This window comes from Leuresthes tenuis, unplaced genomic scaffold (genome assembly GCF_036924035.1).
Source record: "Leuresthes tenuis unplaced genomic scaffold, fLeuTen1.0.hap1 SCAF_20, whole genome shotgun sequence".
Taxonomy (NCBI): Eukaryota; Metazoa; Chordata; class Actinopteri; order Atheriniformes; family Atherinopsidae; genus Leuresthes; species Leuresthes tenuis.
The window spans coordinates 14,750,803-14,771,449 of record NW_027325374.1 but is presented as its reverse complement, the minus strand read 5'-3'; the positions used below and the strand labels follow the sequence as shown (position 1 = coordinate 14,771,449).

The 20,647-nt window shown below is 41.9% G+C and overlaps 2 protein-coding genes across 2 annotated transcripts; one reads left to right on the top strand and one right to left on the bottom strand.

The window, feature by feature from the left end:
• Positions 1 to 607: 607 nt before the first annotated feature.
• Positions 608 to 13,948, bottom strand: sbk1 (SH3 domain binding kinase 1). The gene is made up of 4 exons (XM_072373901.1): positions 13,258 to 13,948; positions 5,483 to 5,724; positions 5,123 to 5,325; positions 608 to 4,675 (listed from the first exon to the last, which is right to left on the bottom strand). Exons 1-4 carry the CDS (start codon positions 13,293 to 13,295, stop codon positions 3,848 to 3,850), a joined length of 1,311 nt encoding a protein of 436 aa, XP_072230002.1. The 5' UTR covers positions 13,296 to 13,948; the 3' UTR covers positions 608 to 3,847.
• A 2,539-nt stretch (positions 13,949 to 16,487) lies between these two features.
• Positions 16,488 to 20,353, top strand: LOC140278682 (retinol dehydrogenase 13-like). The gene is made up of 7 exons (XM_072373752.1): positions 16,488 to 16,653; positions 18,017 to 18,135; positions 18,235 to 18,390; positions 18,476 to 18,580; positions 18,761 to 18,973; positions 19,095 to 19,196; positions 19,566 to 20,353. Exons 1-7 carry the CDS (start codon positions 16,589 to 16,591, stop codon positions 19,892 to 19,894), a joined length of 1,089 nt encoding a protein of 362 aa, XP_072229853.1. The 5' UTR covers positions 16,488 to 16,588; the 3' UTR covers positions 19,895 to 20,353.
• The last annotated feature ends 294 nt before the right edge of the window (positions 20,354 to 20,647 follow it).

Sequence of the window (20,647 nt, the reverse complement as noted above, 5' to 3'; positions counted from 1 at the left end):
TGCTTTATTGTTTTTGACATGCCCTGACGGCTGCAGCCAGCACAAGCACGGCACTTTCAGTGCTCTGCCACCAGGCTGCTGTAGCACTTTAAGGGCAGATAACAGCCTATCCCAAAGGACATCTTCCATGCTCTACACAAACAGGGTGTGTCATGGTTGACCTTTCCTTTCTCTTTGCACTGTCTGACCTTATTAGTTTTTCACTGTGGCAGATATACCAGCGCTTGCTGCGGTTTAAACTGTTTAAACTGATATCAACTTGCGCTCACTCCTCCTCTCTGATAAATCGGCTGAGATGCCTCATAAACGGTTAGTGGGATGATAACTGTTCTCATCTTCAGCGCCATATTCTAACATCCCTGAACTCCTGTGCTATTTGAGGAAAGCTGATAACTCCTATCTGCAGATGTGTTAATTGGGCTTTTCAGACGGAGCCAGACGAAAGCCAAAGCCTTGGGAAATCAGATGTGATTCAAGCTGACCTTCATCTAATGGTCTGGGGACCGCACAAAGCTGGGCTGAACAAGCTCTGCAGAAAAAAATAAAAAAAAAAATAAATGACACACTGCTTTCAAACATGCCTAAGAAACACCCCTGAGCCATAGGATGTGGTGCATAAATTTATTTCAACATATATTAACATTTTGTTTATTCATCTTGTTAAAGACAATACATAGGATATTTACAATTAGAGCCTAAAAACGAGTTTCACTGGCAGAGAAACTGTTCATCACTGGACCAGGATGAAGTGTGTAAGAGGAAGGCTAAGCTCTATAGACATTAAATAAAACTTGGTACAGTTTGACACCTAATCTATGCCATTCCTGTCATAACAGACCATGAGAAACAACAGTTCATGTTTCAATTAAAAACAGACAAATGACACACATGGCTCTGATGCAGAACAAAGCAACAGCTGCTCAAATCAAAACAACACCTTCTGTGTACAAAACTTATTCTGCATCACATGATGTTGAGTACATTTTTTACTTTGCAATATTTTGGAATACAATTTAATTCATGTGGCATTGAGTTACTGATATTACAACTCATTAAGAGGAGACACTCTGATTTCTTTTTCAATATTTGAGATATTGGATTCTTTATTTTCTATTCTATCTCATCTTTTGAACCACCAAAAACTACTGAACATGTTTAAAATCAGGACACATTTTCTTAGATGTTGTCTACTTCTCATATGTTAACATTGTAAGTAACTGTTTTCATGTGAATAATCAACTCTGGAAGTTTATTGGTGGTGTCTACTGTATCAGTTAAACGCTACAAAGTAGTTTCCAATAAAAACGTTACATGCAGCAAACCTTCCACTTTCATTCTTAGCTATCATATTAAGTTTTTTACAAAGAGCTTTGGTTTTATAGACCTTTTTTTTCTAAAACTTTATCCAGTTTTTAGATTTCTGTAAAGGAAATGTATCTAATGTGCCGAGTGTTTGGCAATAAAATGTAAGCAACTTGTTGAGCCTCATTATAATAATTCAAACGTTTTTCTTTCATTTATCCTCTTTACCTGCTGTGTCACACCTTAAACGCATTTGAGCTATTTTGCATTGCGTCACCCTGTGCCCACCCTATGAAGTCCAAATAATCCCTGTTCTTTTGAATGTGTTTCCTACATCGTCATATCAACAGAATAGTGACTTGTAGAGCAGAATTCATTCAATTTACTTGTTCTTTTACTGAGGGATTTCCTTTTGACAATTACTCGGAAAGCAGCTAGACTCTCATCATATAATACATTTCCATGACATAAACTTCCATCTTCAATCAGTAAGAATGAAAAGGGACAAGGGAAATGACGGGGACCATCATCAGCTTTGATTATATCTGGTGAGACTGCATAAGGACTTTAAAGTTGCTCATAAAGTGCAGGAAATTTCGTCTCTGCAGAAATGCGTCATCCAGTATAACAAGCTAAGCAACTGTCATGAGGAGCTGTGGATGACTGGGGGGGTGGGGGGGACCAGTTGTCTCAATAGTCTCAATTAGACTTGATGCTCAAGAGGAGAAAAGAAACTGAACCTGAGGGGCGCCTAGTACTGTCACTATAGCGACAAAGGTGATGAGCTGTCATGGGAGGAAAGTAGAAACAAGAAACACTGACTCAGACACACACACACACACACCTGAATGACGTGAGACTAATTCAAAAGAGGAAAATAACGGTAACGAGCACACGGTGGATCATTGCACCGAACATTTGGTGCTTTTAAGACCCTGTCATAATTAGCAGCATCTTGATGAAAGCTGAAGCCCCAGGCATGATCAGGATTTAAGCAGATGACACAGCGGTCATAAGCACCTGGTCTCTGCTATCCATGTAATATATTTGGAGAGAGGAAGTAGGATTGACTTAAAGTGAGTAGAGGGACTGCGGTAACATATTCTGAGGAGTTGTGATTGCAAGTTGTTAACCTACCAAGAAGCCCTCTAACTGAGTGAAAGAAATTCTACTAACTGAAAAGCAATGGGTGTGTTGATTTTACACTGCAAATGAATGTTGCTTTTGATAAGGTGAGGGTCATAGGTCATTGCAGGAACCAACGCACTTATTTGTATTTCATGGTGAAGTAAAAACACTAGATCCAGTTCAGATAAGAAAAAAAATAAATGTAAAAAACAAATAGCAACTGCTACAAAGTCATACATTGTAACTGGCTCTAGATTGCACATCTATACGTTATATTTGTTGTGATAAACTGTACATTCTGTCATATTTCATTGCTACATACAGTGCAATACATCACCTGTAACAGTAAAACTCTAAAACGCTTTACCCTGTTGTAGAGAATCAGTACAGCTACATAGTTGATCTACCTGGTACTGTGGTACACTTCAAGAAATATCAAGTTAAGTACAATATGGAGTCATAATTATCTCTAAGTGTTGTCTTCCATTACAAAAATCTTGTGCTTTAGCATTTGAAACAGACACACAAATGCCAGGTAGAAAAAAAAAAAAAAAAAAAAAGCAAAAAGAACATTTCTTCACTTTTTCTTTGTTCAACCTTTTTCAGTTAGAAAATGCACAACCCTTGTAGTCTGTTGTGTCTCACTGGAAATGAATCTCGCAAAGAGTCCCTCAGAAGAGGCAGATGTGCCTTCCAGCCACTACATGGATTTCCATTAATATTTAAGCGGGAAAAGTTCCACTGAAGTGTCCTGAGTTGATGACTATCACTGAGAATCTGTCTCTCGGTCTAGACACCTAAATGATAAGATGTTTCATACAAACTGCTACATTAATGTTTTCATTTCTCTTTCTCCATTTGTAATACTTTATCTCTGATAAGTCTATGATTTACTTTATGCATTGTAAGTTGGCAGAAATTCTGAGAAATGACAGCTGAATATAATTTCAAGCCAACCTCACCTGCTCAGGTTAAAATTTGGCTTTACTGGAACTGAAACTGTGTCATAAATAATCACTGAAGTATAGGGACTTGGAGTGAATCTAATTATAGAATCATTAGCACCACCACAGTGTATGGGCGGAAAACACAAATGTAAGGTCGGCAGAAGGAGCAGCTTAAAGGAGCATCAGCTGAATCTTAAACTCTGCCTGGATGGCTTCTCCGCACTGGAAGCAGTCTTTGGTTGCTAATCAAAACCAAATGGCATTGAATATCAGTAACAGGCTGTCCAAGTGTGTACCACTGATTGATGATGTCCATTTCCACAGCTTGGGATGGGATCCTGAGCTTCTCTTTCATGGTTTAAGTACCACTCCTATTCCCCAGGGTTCTCAGTGGTAGTCGTTAACACCTCTTCACAGCTTGTTATTTACTGTGGAAAGCCATCTAGTTTTCAGCGCTGACTTTGGTGTGATCACACACAGATTTCTATGGCAGTTGCCATCACCATCTGGCTTTTGTTCTTGTCTCGGCCTGGAGACTGGTGCTGTCCAGACTCCTCTCTGGGAGACAGCGGATCAGAGAGGACACTGCGTTTGAGTGGCGCTGGTCGCAGGCAGGATGTTCCAGGAGGGGTGGAGGGCTCAGGGTGTCTGTGGGAGGAACGTGAAGACGTGGATGAAGAGGAGGAAGTGCAACTGCCGGTGCACAGTCCCGAGCTTGACCTCTCGCCTCTTTTTGCCCGGTATGATGCTCTGCGCCTGAGCTCGCTGACCAGCTCGTACTTGATGAAGCAGAACACGTCCTTAACCCCGCAGCGTTTTTCTGGCTCAGCAGCGAGCAGCCTCTGGAACATGCGCAAAGCATCATCAGTGAAGCGGCGCCACTGAGATGGGTAAGTTCCCACTGGGCACCCTGCTTTCTGCCAGCGCCGAAACTCCTCATAGAAGGCATCGGCCGGCAATGCTGCCTCCCAGGGGAAATTGCCTGTTAGCATACAGAAGACCAGCACGCCAAACGCCCACACATCCAGACTGGTGGTCACAAGAAAACCTTCTGCACGGTTGGCGCGGCATACCTCTGGTGCTGTGTAGGGGATGGTGCCACTCACCCGTTTAACACGGCAGCCCACGCGTCGGGTCATGCCAAAGTCAGCAAGCTTAATGCGGCGGCACTCCCGGTCAAACAAAAGCACATTCTCTGGCTTGACATCCCGATGAACCAGGTTCTTACTGTGCATGAAGTCCAGGGCCAAACCTAGTTGTTGCATGCAGCGTTTGACCATTTCTTCTGGCAGACCCACCTAAGAAAAGAGACAAAGAGAGTATGAGCATTTATACACTCTATTAGACACATTTCACTGTTTAGAGAGGTGACACAGACACAGTGAGTAGGTTCCACTATCATCAGAGCAAGTGAAGTGACAATGAGGGGGGGTTTGAAAGTACAGGCGGAAAAGTGATGTGCTCCAAAAAGGAAAACTGAAACAACAGCCTGAGCTATAAATTCTTCTGCAATCTCTTTTAATGAGTCTTTACAACACCCTTGAAGTCAAGCACTCACAACGCATTAACTGGAATAGCACTAAAGCAAAGTGAAGGCTTTGTGGAAAAAGAAAACCGGGACAAAGTCAAGACTCCAACCCCTGGAGAGCTTGTTAAAAAGGCTGTGTCTAAACATTTTTGACTGATTGGAGCAGATCAAGTTGGGTGAGGATGTTTTTTAGTGGAGGGAAGGATGATGACGTTACCTGTGGTGGTATGATATCGAAAAGGTCCCCGGCGGGAGCATATTCTTGCCCGAACACATAGCTGTCCTCCGTCTCAAAAAGCACGTCCAGGACTTTGATGATGAATGGGCTGCAGCTAAGTGAGCCTGTTAGACTGTATTCCCGCAGGAAACTTTTGAGCTTCGTCTTGTTCTTGGTAACAAACTTCAGGGCCATTTTGGTGCCTACAGAAATCCCATATTAACATGCAGAAGGAATACATTACGCTAAGCTTTTCCTGGTGTGGATGTTGAGATCACAACAATCTACCAGCTTTGGTTTTATTCTAGTGGTTTTGTTGGACAGTTTACAGTCGAGACAAAAGTTTATTAACCAACTCACCCTGTGTCCTGTGTGCCACCAGGTCCACCTTGCCATATGTGCCCTTCCCCAGCTCGCGAATGTGCTCGTACTGTTTGGCTACATCTGCTGTAGATAGAGAGGTGATGGCCAGTGCCTGCATGTCCTCCACTGGGACACCTCCACAGCAGTCCATTTTGGATGTGGGGGAGCCCCCACCGCTACCTACACGTCCTGGCCCAGATGGAGAAAGAGACAGGCTCGCCTTGACGCTGTGTGGCAGACTGATGAGAAAGGAGAAATAATGTTGTGGTCATGACAACATTTATTTTAATTCACATTCAAGCAATATGTTTTGTCTGTATACTTTGACTCAAAGGGATGGTAAAAACAGGAATACTTTAACAGACCCTCATTTCCATGCAATCAATTCTGGGAAGGCATTAACAGTAGGGGAGGACTTTCAGTAAATGTATTGGACTTCCTGCTGCCTCTACATTACTACGAACAGCTTTCAGATATGGCAGATCTCAGACAGCACTTACCGGCAGACGGCTATGGGAAAATCAATAGAGGGACCAACAAATGGCAACAAATTGTGAGAGCAGAGCGCTCTGAGGATTACACATGCCGCCAAGACATGCTACATGCATGTATTTCCACAGAGTAGAAATGGTGAAGCTATTTAAAACGGGTTGCTTCATGTTGCCTTAAAAGTACATCTGATTTACCTTCTGGTTGGTAGGAGTGTTCATTTTGATCAGTTTGCTGAAGTACTGCAACAGAGAGGTTATTGCTGAAAGTTTGAAATAGGTCTAACTTATTCTATGAGGGTAAAAATATAGCTTTCAAATTGTAGGCACACCTGGAGTCAGAGTTGTTTGCCTGTGCATGTCTTTGTTAGTGTTTGAATCAATGTGAAATTGACAGAAACTGCTGAAAACTAAAACTGCTGAAAAAAATGCAGAAAATAGAGCCTTTGATGAATGACACAGATCACTCGGATAATCTTACCCATTGTCTTTTTTTCCTCTTAAACTCTCCCTCCCTACAATAAAATGTAATCACCCAATCATGTACAGCATGCACACACACAATACTAATAGGCATCAAATCAGCACAAACCATTTTGCTGATGGCCTTTTTCATCCATCACTCAAAGCCAAATTCTGTGGTCTTTGTTATACTCCTTTCCCAGCAGCCAATTTCATCGCACCACTGCTTTAAACTCCTCAAAGCACCTATATAAATCCGTCTATCGTCTATTGGATACATTTTTAGACAAAAAAAAAGGTGAATTAGCAATGCATCACAGAACTAAATGTACATGGCAAAGACATGGATTAAGAACTTTTATGAGAACGAGTGGAGGAGGCTGATCTGGAAACAGTGGGATAAATACTGCTATAAGATAGCGACAACTAAACCAAGATGCAGCCCTTTGCAGCCTTGAGGTCAAGGTTCAACACACGGTATTAGAAAAAACAAATCCAAGTCCAAAAATAGAAAGAATGCCCTGTTCACCGTATGTTCTTAGCAGATAACACCTTCTTCTTGATTTTATCATGACCGTAGAGAGAATTATATAAGACACCATGAATACTGTAGCCAACTCATGCTGAGTGTGCTCACTGTATTTAGCCTTCAGCAAGTCAACACAAAAACTTGATCATGGTCCAGAACAGCCAGTGGTCCAAGTTTGGTGATTAAACATTTAAACAGGACAGACAGACAGACTGGTTGAACATTTCCTCTGACCGCCCACCCTGTGTGGCCCCTTAGCCTCGATCAGTGAGAACAGAGCAGAGCGGAGATAGCTTTTGTTTACTGGCAGGCACTCTTCCAGCCAGCTCCATGAGCAGAATGTAGAGCACTCCAGTACGGATCCTAATCACATTACTCAGCCCCTACATAGACATTTCCTTTGCAGAACTGGATTAAGAATCCTAAAAAATGATGAGCAATTGGCCTCTGAGTGGCTGCAGTGTGAACCAGAAAGAGCAGCGTATTGTCTGGGAGATGTGTCGATGCACTTGTGTGGTATCTGGAAGATGGTTGCGCGCTATTGTTTCAGTGTTAGTGTTTGGGAGGGGGTGCAGTGGTGGTCTGGAGTATCCGTGGCACACGGACACTCTATCAAAGGATTTTTGTGCTCCTACCTCTGAGAGGGAGCAGCTGTGAGCTTCAGCACAACTACAGCGATTGCACTCAACCACACTGCCTCATGCCCACTGATCTGCCGCGCTCCCCTCAGCTCCTCTTCTGTCCTCTCAGGCAGAAAAAGACAAGGTAACATCCATGCCCTACATACAGATGAGGATCCGGCTGGAGACACATCCATTCTCACTTAGTAGCAATTTTCTGCAAGCCTTTTAAAAGCAGACTCCGGCTGGCAGCGTACTCCAGCATTATGTTATTTATTGTTTGGGGTGAGCAAATAACTTCAACAACCGCATTTTCTTCTCTTTTTTTCTTTCTCTCATTTTTCAAGAAATAGCTGTTACATTTCATAGAGTCAAAACAGGCCTGTTTTCCTAATTTCTAAGAAGGCGAGATAAAAGGTTTTCACTCTGAAGCAACAGCCCGACACTAAATTGCACACAAATACAGATTGACAATCTCACTCCATTTAGCAATTATTCAGAGAGGAGCGCATTGTCAGTATTACCCATCTATAACATTACAAACTAAAAAAATCTGTTTCCACAAAAAGGTAAAATCCCTGGTTTGCTGGGAACCTACGCCTTCCAAAGAGTGCCATCGTAAGGTGAAAAATTTCAAGATGGAGCAGTTTTTCTCTGCAGACTGCAAGACGCCTTGTTATTGTGTCCATAGGATTTGATTCAAAGCATCACTGTATTGCCTCAAAGAGATGACAGTATGGCAGGAAACTCAGAAAACTAACTGTGGCACAGTGAACTCTTTATCTTTGCAATTGTACCAACAAGGTTCGTCAGGGGCTATGCTTTTGAACTGTGAGCTATTGGTTCTCTTTTTTTTTTTTTAAAGCAATGAACTCTTTTCCACCAAATAATGCTGTTCAGCATTGATGGAACTATCCAGTGAACCTTCCTGCACTTCCCATCAATTTGAAGTGGAACAATTTTAATCAATGCTCATCAACAAAGTAGATCCATCCTGTTTTCCCAAACTGTAAACTATGACATCCAGACTTATGTTTTCAAGGTTCACAGAAGTGACACATATTTTTTGCTAACAGCTGAAAACCAACTTTTTTTTAATTTGAAGTCATTTCTTTTTTTTTTCTTTTTTTGGGCCCATTTTGTCTTTTTGCTCCATAACGGCTGAACATTTTCTGCAACATGTTCCATGTTGGTGGAGAAGGTGAGTGAGTAAATGATACTGTTGAAATTAAGTGTGTCCGACATACAATTGGAAAATTCAAACAGATTCACATCTCTGAAATCCTAAATGTTTAAATAGAAAGCAGCTTGACTTTGATTCTTGGTTCTTGAGGACGTCTCAGCTCTTTGCCAAAATTGCTCTTCAGTTCTAAATGTATGGTGGACAGTTTCAGGGCTTATAGCCTGTGGTTCAGACATTCACACTTGTTATATGAGGGACTCTTGCCAAGACTGTGGGTGTTTTGGTTCATTGTCACCTGTGAGTTGTTTTATCTAACTGGCCAAAAAAGTGAGATGTTATGGCCACACAATTGAAACTGCGAATGGTTGTGAAACCGCCTGGGGAAGAGATTCAGGGCTGCATTTTAAGTGTTAGATGATGTCTGAGGCCACTTCTTCTGTTTAGAATGGATTTTTCCAATTTAAAACAGATCGCTTTTTCAATTCCTCTCTCAAACTGCCTTCCTAGTCCAGAATGTGAACATTGTTGTTCTCAAAAGAGTCTCCATCATCTTTCAGATGTAGGTGGGCTACTGTGTCGAATCCTAAATTTCTCAGACAGTCCTGTCACATAAGGAATGACCATTTTTATTAGAAAAAAACAGGTGCAAAATGCTGGATGAGAGGTGAAATGTTTTCAAGCACCCAAAACTCCAGTTACTTTCTATTTAAGCATGTACAGTAGGAGTACCAGGAAATTCACATGCGTTTAATAAAGATGAAAATCTGACTACTGGAGTGTTCAGAAAATGCACGTTAATGTACATAAAGCAAATATTCCTTAGAGGCATTTGAATCAGCAGCTTTACACACACACTGTGTATCTGTTTAGGGTCACTCACCCATTCCTCCTCTTCCATTTTCTTTTCTGTCTCTTCCTACAAATGTTAACAAGGGACTAATGAAAGAAATAAATAGACTGCAGAGCCTGCCCCACATCCTTACCGCTTTCTATACTAATGGAATAGTTGCGTTGCTCTCGGCAAAAGAGTCATTATGGATGAGGACTGATCTCTTGTGTCCAATTTACTGTCAAAATGCCCAAAAATGCCTGGCCTCCAGGTCGCAGTATAACCACTGAACAAAATGCAGTGTGACTGAATAACTGCATTCAGTGAAAAACAAATAGACAGTATCTATTTATGTCTGCCTGTATTTGATCCTTTGTTGTTTTGGCATAGACAGGTGCAATGAAAACACATATCATCCAATAAAAACTGATTAGGCTTCCTCGTGACATTCTGTTGCAGTTCTCGGGCTTAGAAAGTGGACATCAGACTCATGAGATGGTGGTCTTTGTATCTCCCTCAACACATGGATGAAGAAACCTCCTGCTGTGCTGTGATAGGTGAACAACAAGCCCAGGCCACATACACTCACTTTGACAAAACCCCTTTTCGCAGCTCTGCCGAGCCTCCCACATGGATCCCTGCTGGGATCCAGTGTTGTGTAACGGGCTCCTGACTCGCTTCACCTCTACTCTCCTTCTCATCAGCCCTCTGCCTGTACTGTATGTCACAAACCTAATGGAGCAACCTCAGCCTTACTACTGAGAGACCTCAACAGAAATGTTGGCAGCCAGCTGCCTCCTGCTGGGATGACCTACAACCCAGTGAGGGACAATACAAGGTGGAATGCTTTCATACTTTGACTGGGAGTGGAGATTAGCCATGTGCAGTGACACACCAAGGACACCTGGCTCAATGTTGACAACAAAGGACTATCAGCACGATGACTAAAAAGAAAAAAGATCTGTTACTGTGACTAGTTAAATGAATACAGCATGAATTGGAGGCAAAAAGGGCTACAGTGAATGATGCTTCTTTGGAACATTTCTGAGCAAGTATTGTGAGTTTGTTTCTATGTCTTGTTTTGCTTTCTGCCAAAAAAGACTGTTTCTACTGTGCAGTAACAGCTGCACAAATGTACGCTTTATTGGAAAACCCCTCGGAGAAGACTCAACATCTAAACAATCCCCATGCATCTTGGATACAAGACCTGTCAACAGATTAAATCATAATACATTCTGGCAGCAATAAGCAATGGCATTTTTGGTATTTTCTCATCAAATTAACACCTCTCTAACTTTTAAACACAGAGAGGAATCAACCAGGCTTTGGGTTTCTGTTGCTGACAGTAACAGAAAAAAAAAAACATTTCAGTGAGAGTGGGAAGACTGGATTTACTTATAAATGTACATAATGCGGGCAAATTCATGAACACCACACAATCTGCAGAGGAAAGAAAGCTGCTGATGAAAAGCAGACGGATGGCCTCTACAACAGGATAATTAATGTAACCCTAAACACAAATAAACAATGGAAAAACTCAAAAGGTGCAGCTGGAAAGTGACCTCAGCAGAGGAGAGCATGAAAGATGGCCAAAGGATCTCACAGAACTGGAAGGCTATTGCTGAAGGAATGGGAAGAAATATCCCAAAGAGGAACCAAAAGACTTTTAACTGCTACAAAAAAAAATGACCAAGCTGTGATACCTGCCAAAGATGGCCATGCATGATGCCCGAACATTTGGCTTTCACTCTTTCTTTCAAATGATTTTGAAGCATTAAAAAATGGAAACAACGTATTTTTGAAAGTAGGTCATATTTCACTTGCTTTGCTATTCAGAGAACAAGAAAATATCACTGGGGTGTCGAATCATTTGCATGCCACTGTACATACTCTGGTAGATTCCATCATCATTGCTGTTTTGGATTAAAGACTTTTGGGGTAAACACCTCCCTTGGCATCCGATTATGAATGCCAATCATAATCAGTGTCGCCATAACCCTCACTGTGTTGTGCTGCACTGCAAAAAGCTACCCAGTGGAACATACTGTACCTCTCCCCCACTCCGTTACCACGTCACAACCCAGTAACCTCCAGATATAATAGGGAGGCTTCGTGTGATGAAGATGAGAGGCAAAAAGAAGGACTGGGGAAATCCAGTGAGACAGAAAATGAGGTATTTCCTTTTTTTTTTTTTAAATCGCACAGACTTTGCCCCTTTGATTTCAAATACATTGGGAATTCTGACTCTAATATGAGCCCAGTCACTCAAGGGTATAGCTAAATGATGTAACAGCAGTATATGGTGATTAGTTATGCTGCTCATATACAATACTCTCTAACCATAAAGTGAATAATGTTAATGAGGCTGCATCTGCCAATCGTATCTATCCCTCTCACTTAAACTCAAAGCAAGCTATGCAGCTATGTGCCAGGTTCTCCAGTGAAAGCCAACATCCAGCCAGACTGCGCCTGCAAAATGTCTTCTTTAAAGAGACCCAAATGACAATTTCAGTTTCCCAGTAATCATAACACACCTGTGTATTAACGTGTCCGTTTCTTTTGGATTCTGTGGCTTATATTTGAGCAGCAGAGATGAAAGTTAGTTCACGCCAGCTGGAGTGGGTCATTTTCTCTTTCTATTGTTTGATTTAAAAAAAAAGACACATTTCTGCAGCTATCTTATCTATGTGCAGCTGGAGTAGTTGCACAGAGTTTTACTGGGAAATTTATGTTCACTCAAACAATGTTTCTGTTACATTAAGGCCAAGATAAAGTCCTCTCTATAGATGAGTTTATTTACTGAGGTGATTATTGGCTGAATATTGATTCCCACTGCGAGCATATCGATTCGTCCTTATGTCCCTATAAATAAACGCATACTAGAATCTTTATTGCTTATATGCATCCTTCCAGACAGAGCAAATTTGTCTCTGAATTGTATTTAGTTTACTCCTTTACATAAACAAATCTGTCACAGCCAAAATCTCAGCCAATACTGCTGCTCCACCACAAAGCTTATAACAAATGCAAATCCGTGCATGCTGGCTGCTGTTTTAGATATTTTCTCTCTTTTTGTTTGCAGTCCATTACCAGGCTCTCGAGTTTGCTCTTACAGGATTTGCAAGTCAGCTGTTCCTTTAAATGCATTAGGCGGCATAAAGGATGAGATATCACCTGTCTGCCCTGGACAAAGTATTACAGAGGTATTAAAAAGTGAACTACCCCTAATATCCGCGCATCCATCAAGCGCAGACAGGATAACAAAAGTGGAGTCGGTAAATAGAAGTGCTGGGTTCAGAACAGACGAGCAGTGTCTCAAAGGAACCAATAACAATAGTTGGAATTGATTCCTGAATAACACAACTATGGTGCTGCATAATAGCTGCTGATACTGAGAATGTTTTACTGTCAAAATAAGCAAAATGTAGATTTTGCAAAGCAAATGTGAATTTCGATGTGGAAACCGTCGTAAGTAGGTTCCGAGCACACCGAGCTCCTTATGATCAGGGCATCAGAATTCATTCTAAGAATATTCAATAAGAAATTGAGTCTACAAAAAAAAGACATATTTCTCTTTCTTCCTTTCTTTCCAGGGTTTAGTATCATGCGCACTGACCCAGTTTCAGGCACCTCAGGGTGCATCAAGGTGTTACTCACTCACCTGCTGGCGACCTGTCTCTCTCCTCCATGGTCCTGCATCCGCTCGGTGAGCAGAGCGCAGCAGCTCTGCTCAGCGCTGATCCTTCTGCTTCTGGGGGAATCTGATCGTCGGATCTTATCGCTGATATCAGTCAGTTGTTGGCTTTGAGAAAACCGAACAGTTCTCTTTTGAGATGAAATAAAAAATAAAAACCATCATTGCGGGTTCGCGCTTGAATTATCTGAATTCGTCTTTGTGATCTGCCCGCTGATCGCCCAAGGTGATGCTTGCCCTGTTTCTGGAGACGCTCTCCAGTTTGAGACTTTCTGTGAAGGCGGATGAAATCAAAGCCACATGTGGAGCTTGATGTTAAGATGAGGACACCCTCCTCTGAGCGTCCACCGTCTCAACCTGCCAAGCGGCGGCAGGAGGCTGCGAGTTTATCTTTTGCTCCTCCAGTGGTCCGCATGACCCACTTCAACAGCACAAACACACATTCAGACGCCCATTCATTCACATCCACGCTCAGCGGGTGGCTCTGATCTCTGCAGCATGCATAAACAAATCTTCACGCTCCCACTCCGTCTTAACTCAGCTCAGCTGTCACCGTCGGTCTGTTCAGTCCGTCTGTCCAGAGTGATTCTACTGACTTGGGGAAGGATGTTTCAGATGTTGCACCTCTGCTGGTCCTACCAGTCTGCTCCTTCATTGTTCACCGTCTCCTCCCTCTGGCAAACTAAATACACTCACGTGTCCTGGGTCCTAGTGCCGGGCTACAGCATCCAACCTAAACACGTCCACCAGCTTTTACTTTTGATTCATGCTCTGAAGGAGCAAGCTGCTCCACTCTTGCATAATTCAAACGCTTACGACCTTAAGTGCGTCCACTTTATAAGACTCACAAATGACTTTGCCAACTGCCCTTATTAGGTAACAGCAAGACAAGACTTTCAGTTAATTCACTGCCCTGGCAGTCTCCCTTTACTGTACATGTTGTACAACAGGCCTCCCGCCAGACATGTTTGGTATCCAGGACAGATTGGAAAGAGTAAACAGCCTTGAAATAACAGGGATGACTTTGTCAGTAAAAGACCTCAGAAGGGTTGGTGGATGTATTTCGGGGTGGTGAAAATTTGTTCTCAGAAATAAAAAAGGCAGATTTTACTGATCCGGTTCTGATGCACTCTTCTCCATACTTTTCTTACCACAGACCCTGCATGTCAAAGAAGTATAAAGCGAGCACTCATTTTGTTTTCTTTTTCTTTCCTCTCTTTTCTCCCCGACCCTTCAAGAAATAAAATAACAACAACAAAAAAAAATATCCTCCTACCTATAGGCTGGAGGATCGATCCAAGGTAAGGAAGGGAGGCAAAATGAGGCCCAGATAAAGAGTTTTTACAGGGGAATATGATCTCTTGGCTTCCTGAAACTAAATTATTTGACCTAGGGTGTTATCTTTGTGGGGGGGATCCCGAATCACTGCTTCCAGGTTTCCCACACTGCAGACCCACATGCAACAATATGAGAGAGTTTCCTCAAGGTTATCGTTGGAACAGATGTGTCATTAATCTTGGTGAAAGTAAAGCGCTGTGGTGTCACAGTAAATGGCACGAAGGGTCAAACAAGTGGGAACGGGACAGTCTCACAGTAACACACACTCCTCTGAGCTGCAATAAAATGGAACAGAGCTGCTACTCTGATCCTCCAACTCTCTCCTCACTCCTTTATCAGCCACACGATTCTTGTCCTAGATTTAACTTTTTGTGTCACCTAAACTTTTCCACCTCTTGTTACAAAGTGATGGCCTTGTTTCTGCTGCATTCTCAAATTTATCCTCGTGCTCTGTTTTAATTTTTGCCCTGCATGCTCTGCAGCCTTCACTATCATACTGGAGCCTGGAGAATATCATTCTCCTCCATTTCATCCTGCTTTGTTTTAAGAACAGGGTCATGACCAACATCTCTGAGTCTATCAGAAGTAAGAATGGAGGGGTTTGCCACTATGTGAATGACTGTGGGCAAATAGTTCAACAGTTTCAGAAGAATGTTTCTCCCTGTCAGATCTCATCAGTACATGATGTCATCAAAAGATTCAGAAAATCTGAAAAACACACAGGACAAAGCTGAGAAAAACTTTGTATGAGCTTGATCTTGGGCGTTTCAGATAGCCCTGCATTTTAAAACAGACATGACTCAGCAGAGGGAATCATTGCATGGGATTAGAAAGACTTTTAGAAATCATTGTGATTGAATATATTTCATCATTGCATCCACAAATGTGAGTAAAACATCTTAAAACTCTACGGTCTTCTCTAAGCCTGAGTTCAGTTAAGACGGACTGAGGCAAACTGGAAAACTGTTTTGTAATCCGATGAATCAAAATCGAATTTTCTTTTTCTAAATCATGGATGCAGCTAAAGAGGAGACATATCATCCAGCTTGTTCTAAAGCAAACACATGTTATGGGAATAAACAGTATGGGTGGCTTGAGGGCATTCAGCACTATTATTCTTGAACGATGTTTACATGGTTTGGAGCAACATATGAGGACATTTTCCTAGCTTTCCTAGTCCAAGCTTATTCCAACAAGACAATTCCAAATCACAAACTGTACAAATCACAACAGCACGACTCTGCAGCAAAATAATCTGGGTGCCAAACTGGCTGGGCGACAGTCCAGATCCGACAGTCATTAAAGACATTGTTCTATGGTAAAGAAAAATAAAGAGACCCCAAACTTTTGAGCAGCTGACATTCTAAGCAATAATGACAGAACATTTTAAAACTAATGGCAAAAACTTTCAAAACTACGGCAAATAGTCTCTTCAGTTCCCAAATCCCCCCAAAGTCTTGTGTCCAAGCTGTATTTATTACTCAGTGTTGTATTTCTTGTAGTTTTCATTAAAAAAAGAAAAAGAAAGTGCCAGTCAAACTATCCTTTCCCTCTCACACATTCCATGCTTAGCTCTTTGCTGTTAATAATAAAACAGTTAATACTATACCGTACATCTTTCTCCGAAAATAGGAATTCCAAAAGTGAAAACATTCAATCCAATTTGATTCAATATTTTATTACAAACTCTACTTTTTTCACATAAATTAAGTCAAGGTGATGCAATGACTTAAGTTAGAAAAAAAATTCAAAGCGTCTGTAGGAAAAATAGAAAAGAAAAAAAGACTACATTTCCCATGACGCAACTGTTTGGCCCACGGTTGGTCAGGACGAGTTGATGACGCTAAAACTGTGCGCTTGTAACCTTGTGCTGCTGCACAGAAGTGTTGTTGGAACAGATGTGGATGCAGTAATAAGACCTTTTTATGTTGTGTCTCGTTGTCGGCATTGTTCTGGAGTGATGAGCAAATATATTTTACCAGTGTCCGTCTTCGGAACAGTAGCAGGAAGCGCTGTTTTACTGAAGTGAGTAACACAGCTTACTTGCCACTGTGATGTAACTTTCGAGAGTAGGCAATTATACACCGTATGTGTCCCTGTTATCGCTGAATTTACAGTACATGCATTTATATTTATCCAATTGACTTGTCTGCGCGACAGGGGGGGGGGGGGGTTGTTATGTTGTTGGGACAGCTAGCCTAGTAATGGCACCCTTAAGAAGTAATAATCTTCCCTCGTTTACTGAAACAATTCCTTTCAGTCCAGTTCACCAAAGCAACACGGTGCACCTCTTTGTTCAGTACCACACTTCCAAACGAATTATACGGGCTCTTTGATTGGGTTTAGGTTAGATACTGGTGAACCTGCTCAAAACTGATAAATAATACCTCCCATTTAAAGCTTGCACACATCCATAGCCCATCACTAGGTGCTGTCACTGATGTTTCTGATTGGGCCTCTCCTCAAGACTGTGTGGGACGGTACACCAATATGTGACAACGTCCAGTCAAGGCTGTTGAAAACACCTGTTCAGGCTCAATCATTTAAGTTGATTTTCTGCTTAAGAGCTTCACATTGCCCCGAACACATTTTTAGATAAATGAGCAAAAAGACGTCTTCACACAGCAGCTCCTACAGGACTGGACCCTGTTGTGATTGTACTCTTCTCTTACTGGAGTATTGCTTAAAATGCTAATGGATTTCTTTGACATGGATCACAGTAATGTTTGTAATAGAATGATCTCTGTAACAGCTGACAACTTCCTGACTAACCGTGCCAGTCTGCTTACAGTTTGAGCTGTGGGAAGTCCTACTTCAAACTGCCTCATCACCAGCTGTGATGCAGTGTGTGCCGTGACACTTTTCTGTCGTAGCTAGCGTTAAGCTGTGTCTCAATTCTGGCTTTGCTTTAAAACTGTTTCCATAAGCTGTCCCCCTTTGGATGGTACGCGCCACATACTGGGGTGGCCCACAAGTTCCTACCCAGTTACATAGAGTATAGTTCATCATTCAGCTCATTATTGTTGCATTTATGCATTTATTTTTTGCTGCTTATAAAAGGAAAAAAGATTTAAATGGATAAGACTTTTCACTTCCTGTTTATTATAGTACATTCCGCCTTTTTAAAACGTGCTCTTATAAGGAAAACCTCCCCTACCCATGTCAATGATTTTAATGTTGTGGCTGTGTAGAATACTCAGGTGCTTAAAAACTTCAGCTGGTTTGCAACTAGACAATTTAGGAAAAGAGAAGTAAGAGCAAGAGATCTATTGTGTATCGCACCGGATTGAGAAAAATCCTGAACAGTTGATTTACAGTAATAAATATGTGCTTCAGCCTCATGCCTGAAAAAGATTGCACTAAAACAATGTTTCAATTTTTCTCAAAGAAACTATGTGACTGGAGGCCAGTGTCCCAGTAAGGCTACCATTCAAGGCAAGACTGTAGTGATAACAGGTGCCAACAGAGGGATTGGAAAAGAGACGGCTCAAGAACTGGCGAAGAGAGGTGTGCAGAAACTATTTCCCTCTGATTTGGTGCAAAAAGGCACAATACTGTACACTTATTATCACTGACCCACTTCTTTTCCCAATATTACATCCTCAGGGGGCCGGATTATCATGGGATGCCGTGACATGGAGCAGTGCGAGGCAGCAGCAAAGGAAATAAGAGGAAACACCCTGAATCCTCATGTTTATGCTTGTCACCTCGATCTGGCTTCCATGAAGTCTATACGGGAATTTGCAGAGAGAATCAATCAAGGTGGCTGATGCAAACAACTGTTCTTTTTGTGTTTTGTTTGATTGATTAATTGTAAAAAGTGTTTCAACTTTTGTTGTTACCATAGAAGAGAAGCGTGTGGATGTACTGATAAACAACGCAGGGGTCATGAGATGTCCAGCGTGGAAGACGGAGGATGGCTTCGATATACAATTTGGAGTTAATCACTTAGGTACATCTGCTGACCGATGAAACGGGCAAATAAGCAAAGCAATATTTGGTTGCAGTGACCGACTTCATGCGCTGAAAGGAAGCAAGTGTCTGATTCTCTAAACTCTATAAGAATCCAGAATGTCCTCAGATTCCAGTGAAGTTTTCTGTACTCTAATTCCAAGTTTCTGACTTCCTCCAGGCCACTTCTTGCTGACAAATCTTCTGCTGGAGAAGCTGAAAGAGTCCGCCCCCAGCAGAGTGATCAACCTGGCCTCACTCGCCCACATTATTGGAAAGATTGACTTTGAGGACTTGAACTGGGAGAAGAAGAAGTTTGATACCAAGCAGGCGTACTGTCAGAGCAAGCTTGCCAATGTTCTGTTCACCAGGGAACTTGCCAAGCGATTACAAGGCAAGTCTACTGGCTGCTGCATTAGTGGGCATGTGTGGGAGCAAGTGCGGCCGATGTTCTTGTTTATAACTGGCCGTTGGATGCATATTTTTAAACAATGTTTGATATATGCATGAAACAGGCACAGGAGTCACAGTGAATGCTGTACACCCAGGAGTTGTTGCCACGGATCTCGGTAGGCACACCGGTCTGCACCAATCACAGTTTTCAAGCTCTGTGCTCAGTGAGTATCTCTCCTTCATTCTTGGACAATGACTTTAGAGAAATCAATAAATACTTACCTAATGCACATGCAACAGTCAGACCAGGCTTTGTAGACTGCAATTTGTTTATTAAGATTTGCGAATGTCTTATAAGAGAGCATCATGAGCAAAAAACATTTCTATAATCAAAGACAAAACTATAATAGTAAAACAGAAAAAGTAATCATTTGAGAGCTGAGGAGACAAATTGCTTTTTGTTGCAGTTATTTTTTTGTAATTATTTTGCTCTGCAGCACATTGAAGAAAATGCACTCTGGGATGATGAAAATCTTCCCCTGTAGAGAGAAAACCGTTTGGTGTCGAGTTTAAACCACTCACTCTTTCCACAGGTCCCTTTTTCTCCCTGCTGGTGAAGAGCCCAGCGCTGGGAGCCCAGCCCAGCGTCTATCTGGCTGTGTCCGAGGAGATGGAGGGAGTGACGGGGCAGTACTATGATGTTATGACTGAAAAGGAACCAGCTCCCCAGGCCCTAGATGATGAGACGGCTTGCAGGCTGTGGGAGGTCAGCAGCAGGCTGGTGGGTTTGGAGAAAGAACAGCCCAGCAAATCGAACCCACCGCCACCACCTGCAGAAGACCAAAACAAAGCTGGACTTACGAACCCTGCACAGACAGTTGTACAGAGCCCAGAACCAGATGCTGGTGCTGTTGGCCAGTAAGTCTTCTCTGACCTCTGGGGCAGCAGGGGATAATGGGCCTTGATGATGCTTACAGGAACTGTATGAGACTACGATTGTGGTTGCCTGTATAATGACATTATTCAGTCAGTATCTCTTTATGTTCCTGCATCAGGATACTCTTTTTTTTTTCTAAATCGACCGTTCATCTTTGAATCAGTCAATTATTTGGAGAGCTGAACTCTTAATAAAAAAACAATACTCCCTTGATTGCTCCGTGGCACTCAAGGATTTAAGCCAATAATACTGATGAATTGTGTTTTGTATCTGCTTCTTCTAGAGTTACACAATGTTAGCAGTTGAAAGATCACATGGGGCAAAACGACTGAACTGGTAAAATATGCCATCAATAGCAAATTTGATTTTGTATGCATTATGGAAGAGTGCTTGGGAGACTATGTCATTATATATACAAAGCGGAGAGAAAAGGAGCATTCCAGAATAGTGAGGTAAATTAAAATCTTCATAAACCTTGTTGCTGTAATTTTTCACTCCTAAACGTAACTTTTTTTAGATACTCTCACACACAGGCGGTAGGAAATTGAGTAAACCAAGTCTTGGTCATTTGAAATGTAGCTGTATATGTGATGCCTTGAAAAAGATTTTACATCCTACAGAATTTTTACTCTATTTTTGTGGCCTTACAACCTGGAACCTGGCGCAAACAAGAAATAACACAGGAAATTTGAGGGTGCAGAAGTACACGGCCCCACCCAAAATCAATGCCATGTCGCC

Coding starts and splice junctions, on each gene's coding strand:
- sbk1 (XM_072373901.1), bottom strand. CDS start 13,295: ATGCAGGACCATGGAGGAGAGAGACAGGTCGCCAGCAG. Junction 5,326..5,482: donor GGTGGCACACAGGACACAGG/GTGAGTTGGTTA, acceptor GGATTTCTGTAG/GCACCAAAATGGCCCTGAAG. Junction 4,676..5,122: donor TCGATATCATACCACCACAG/GTAACGTCATCA, acceptor CTCTTTTCTTAG/GTGGGTCTGCCAGAAGAAAT.
- LOC140278682 (XM_072373752.1), top strand. CDS start 16,589: ATGAGCAAATATATTTTACCAGTGTCCGTCTTCGGAACAGTAGCAGGA. Junction 18,974..19,094: donor ACTTGCCAAGCGATTACAAG/GCAAGTCTACTG, acceptor TGCATGAAACAG/GCACAGGAGTCACAGTGAAT. Junction 19,197..19,565: donor GTTTTCAAGCTCTGTGCTCA/GTGAGTATCTCT, acceptor CTCTTTCCACAG/GTCCCTTTTTCTCCCTGCTG.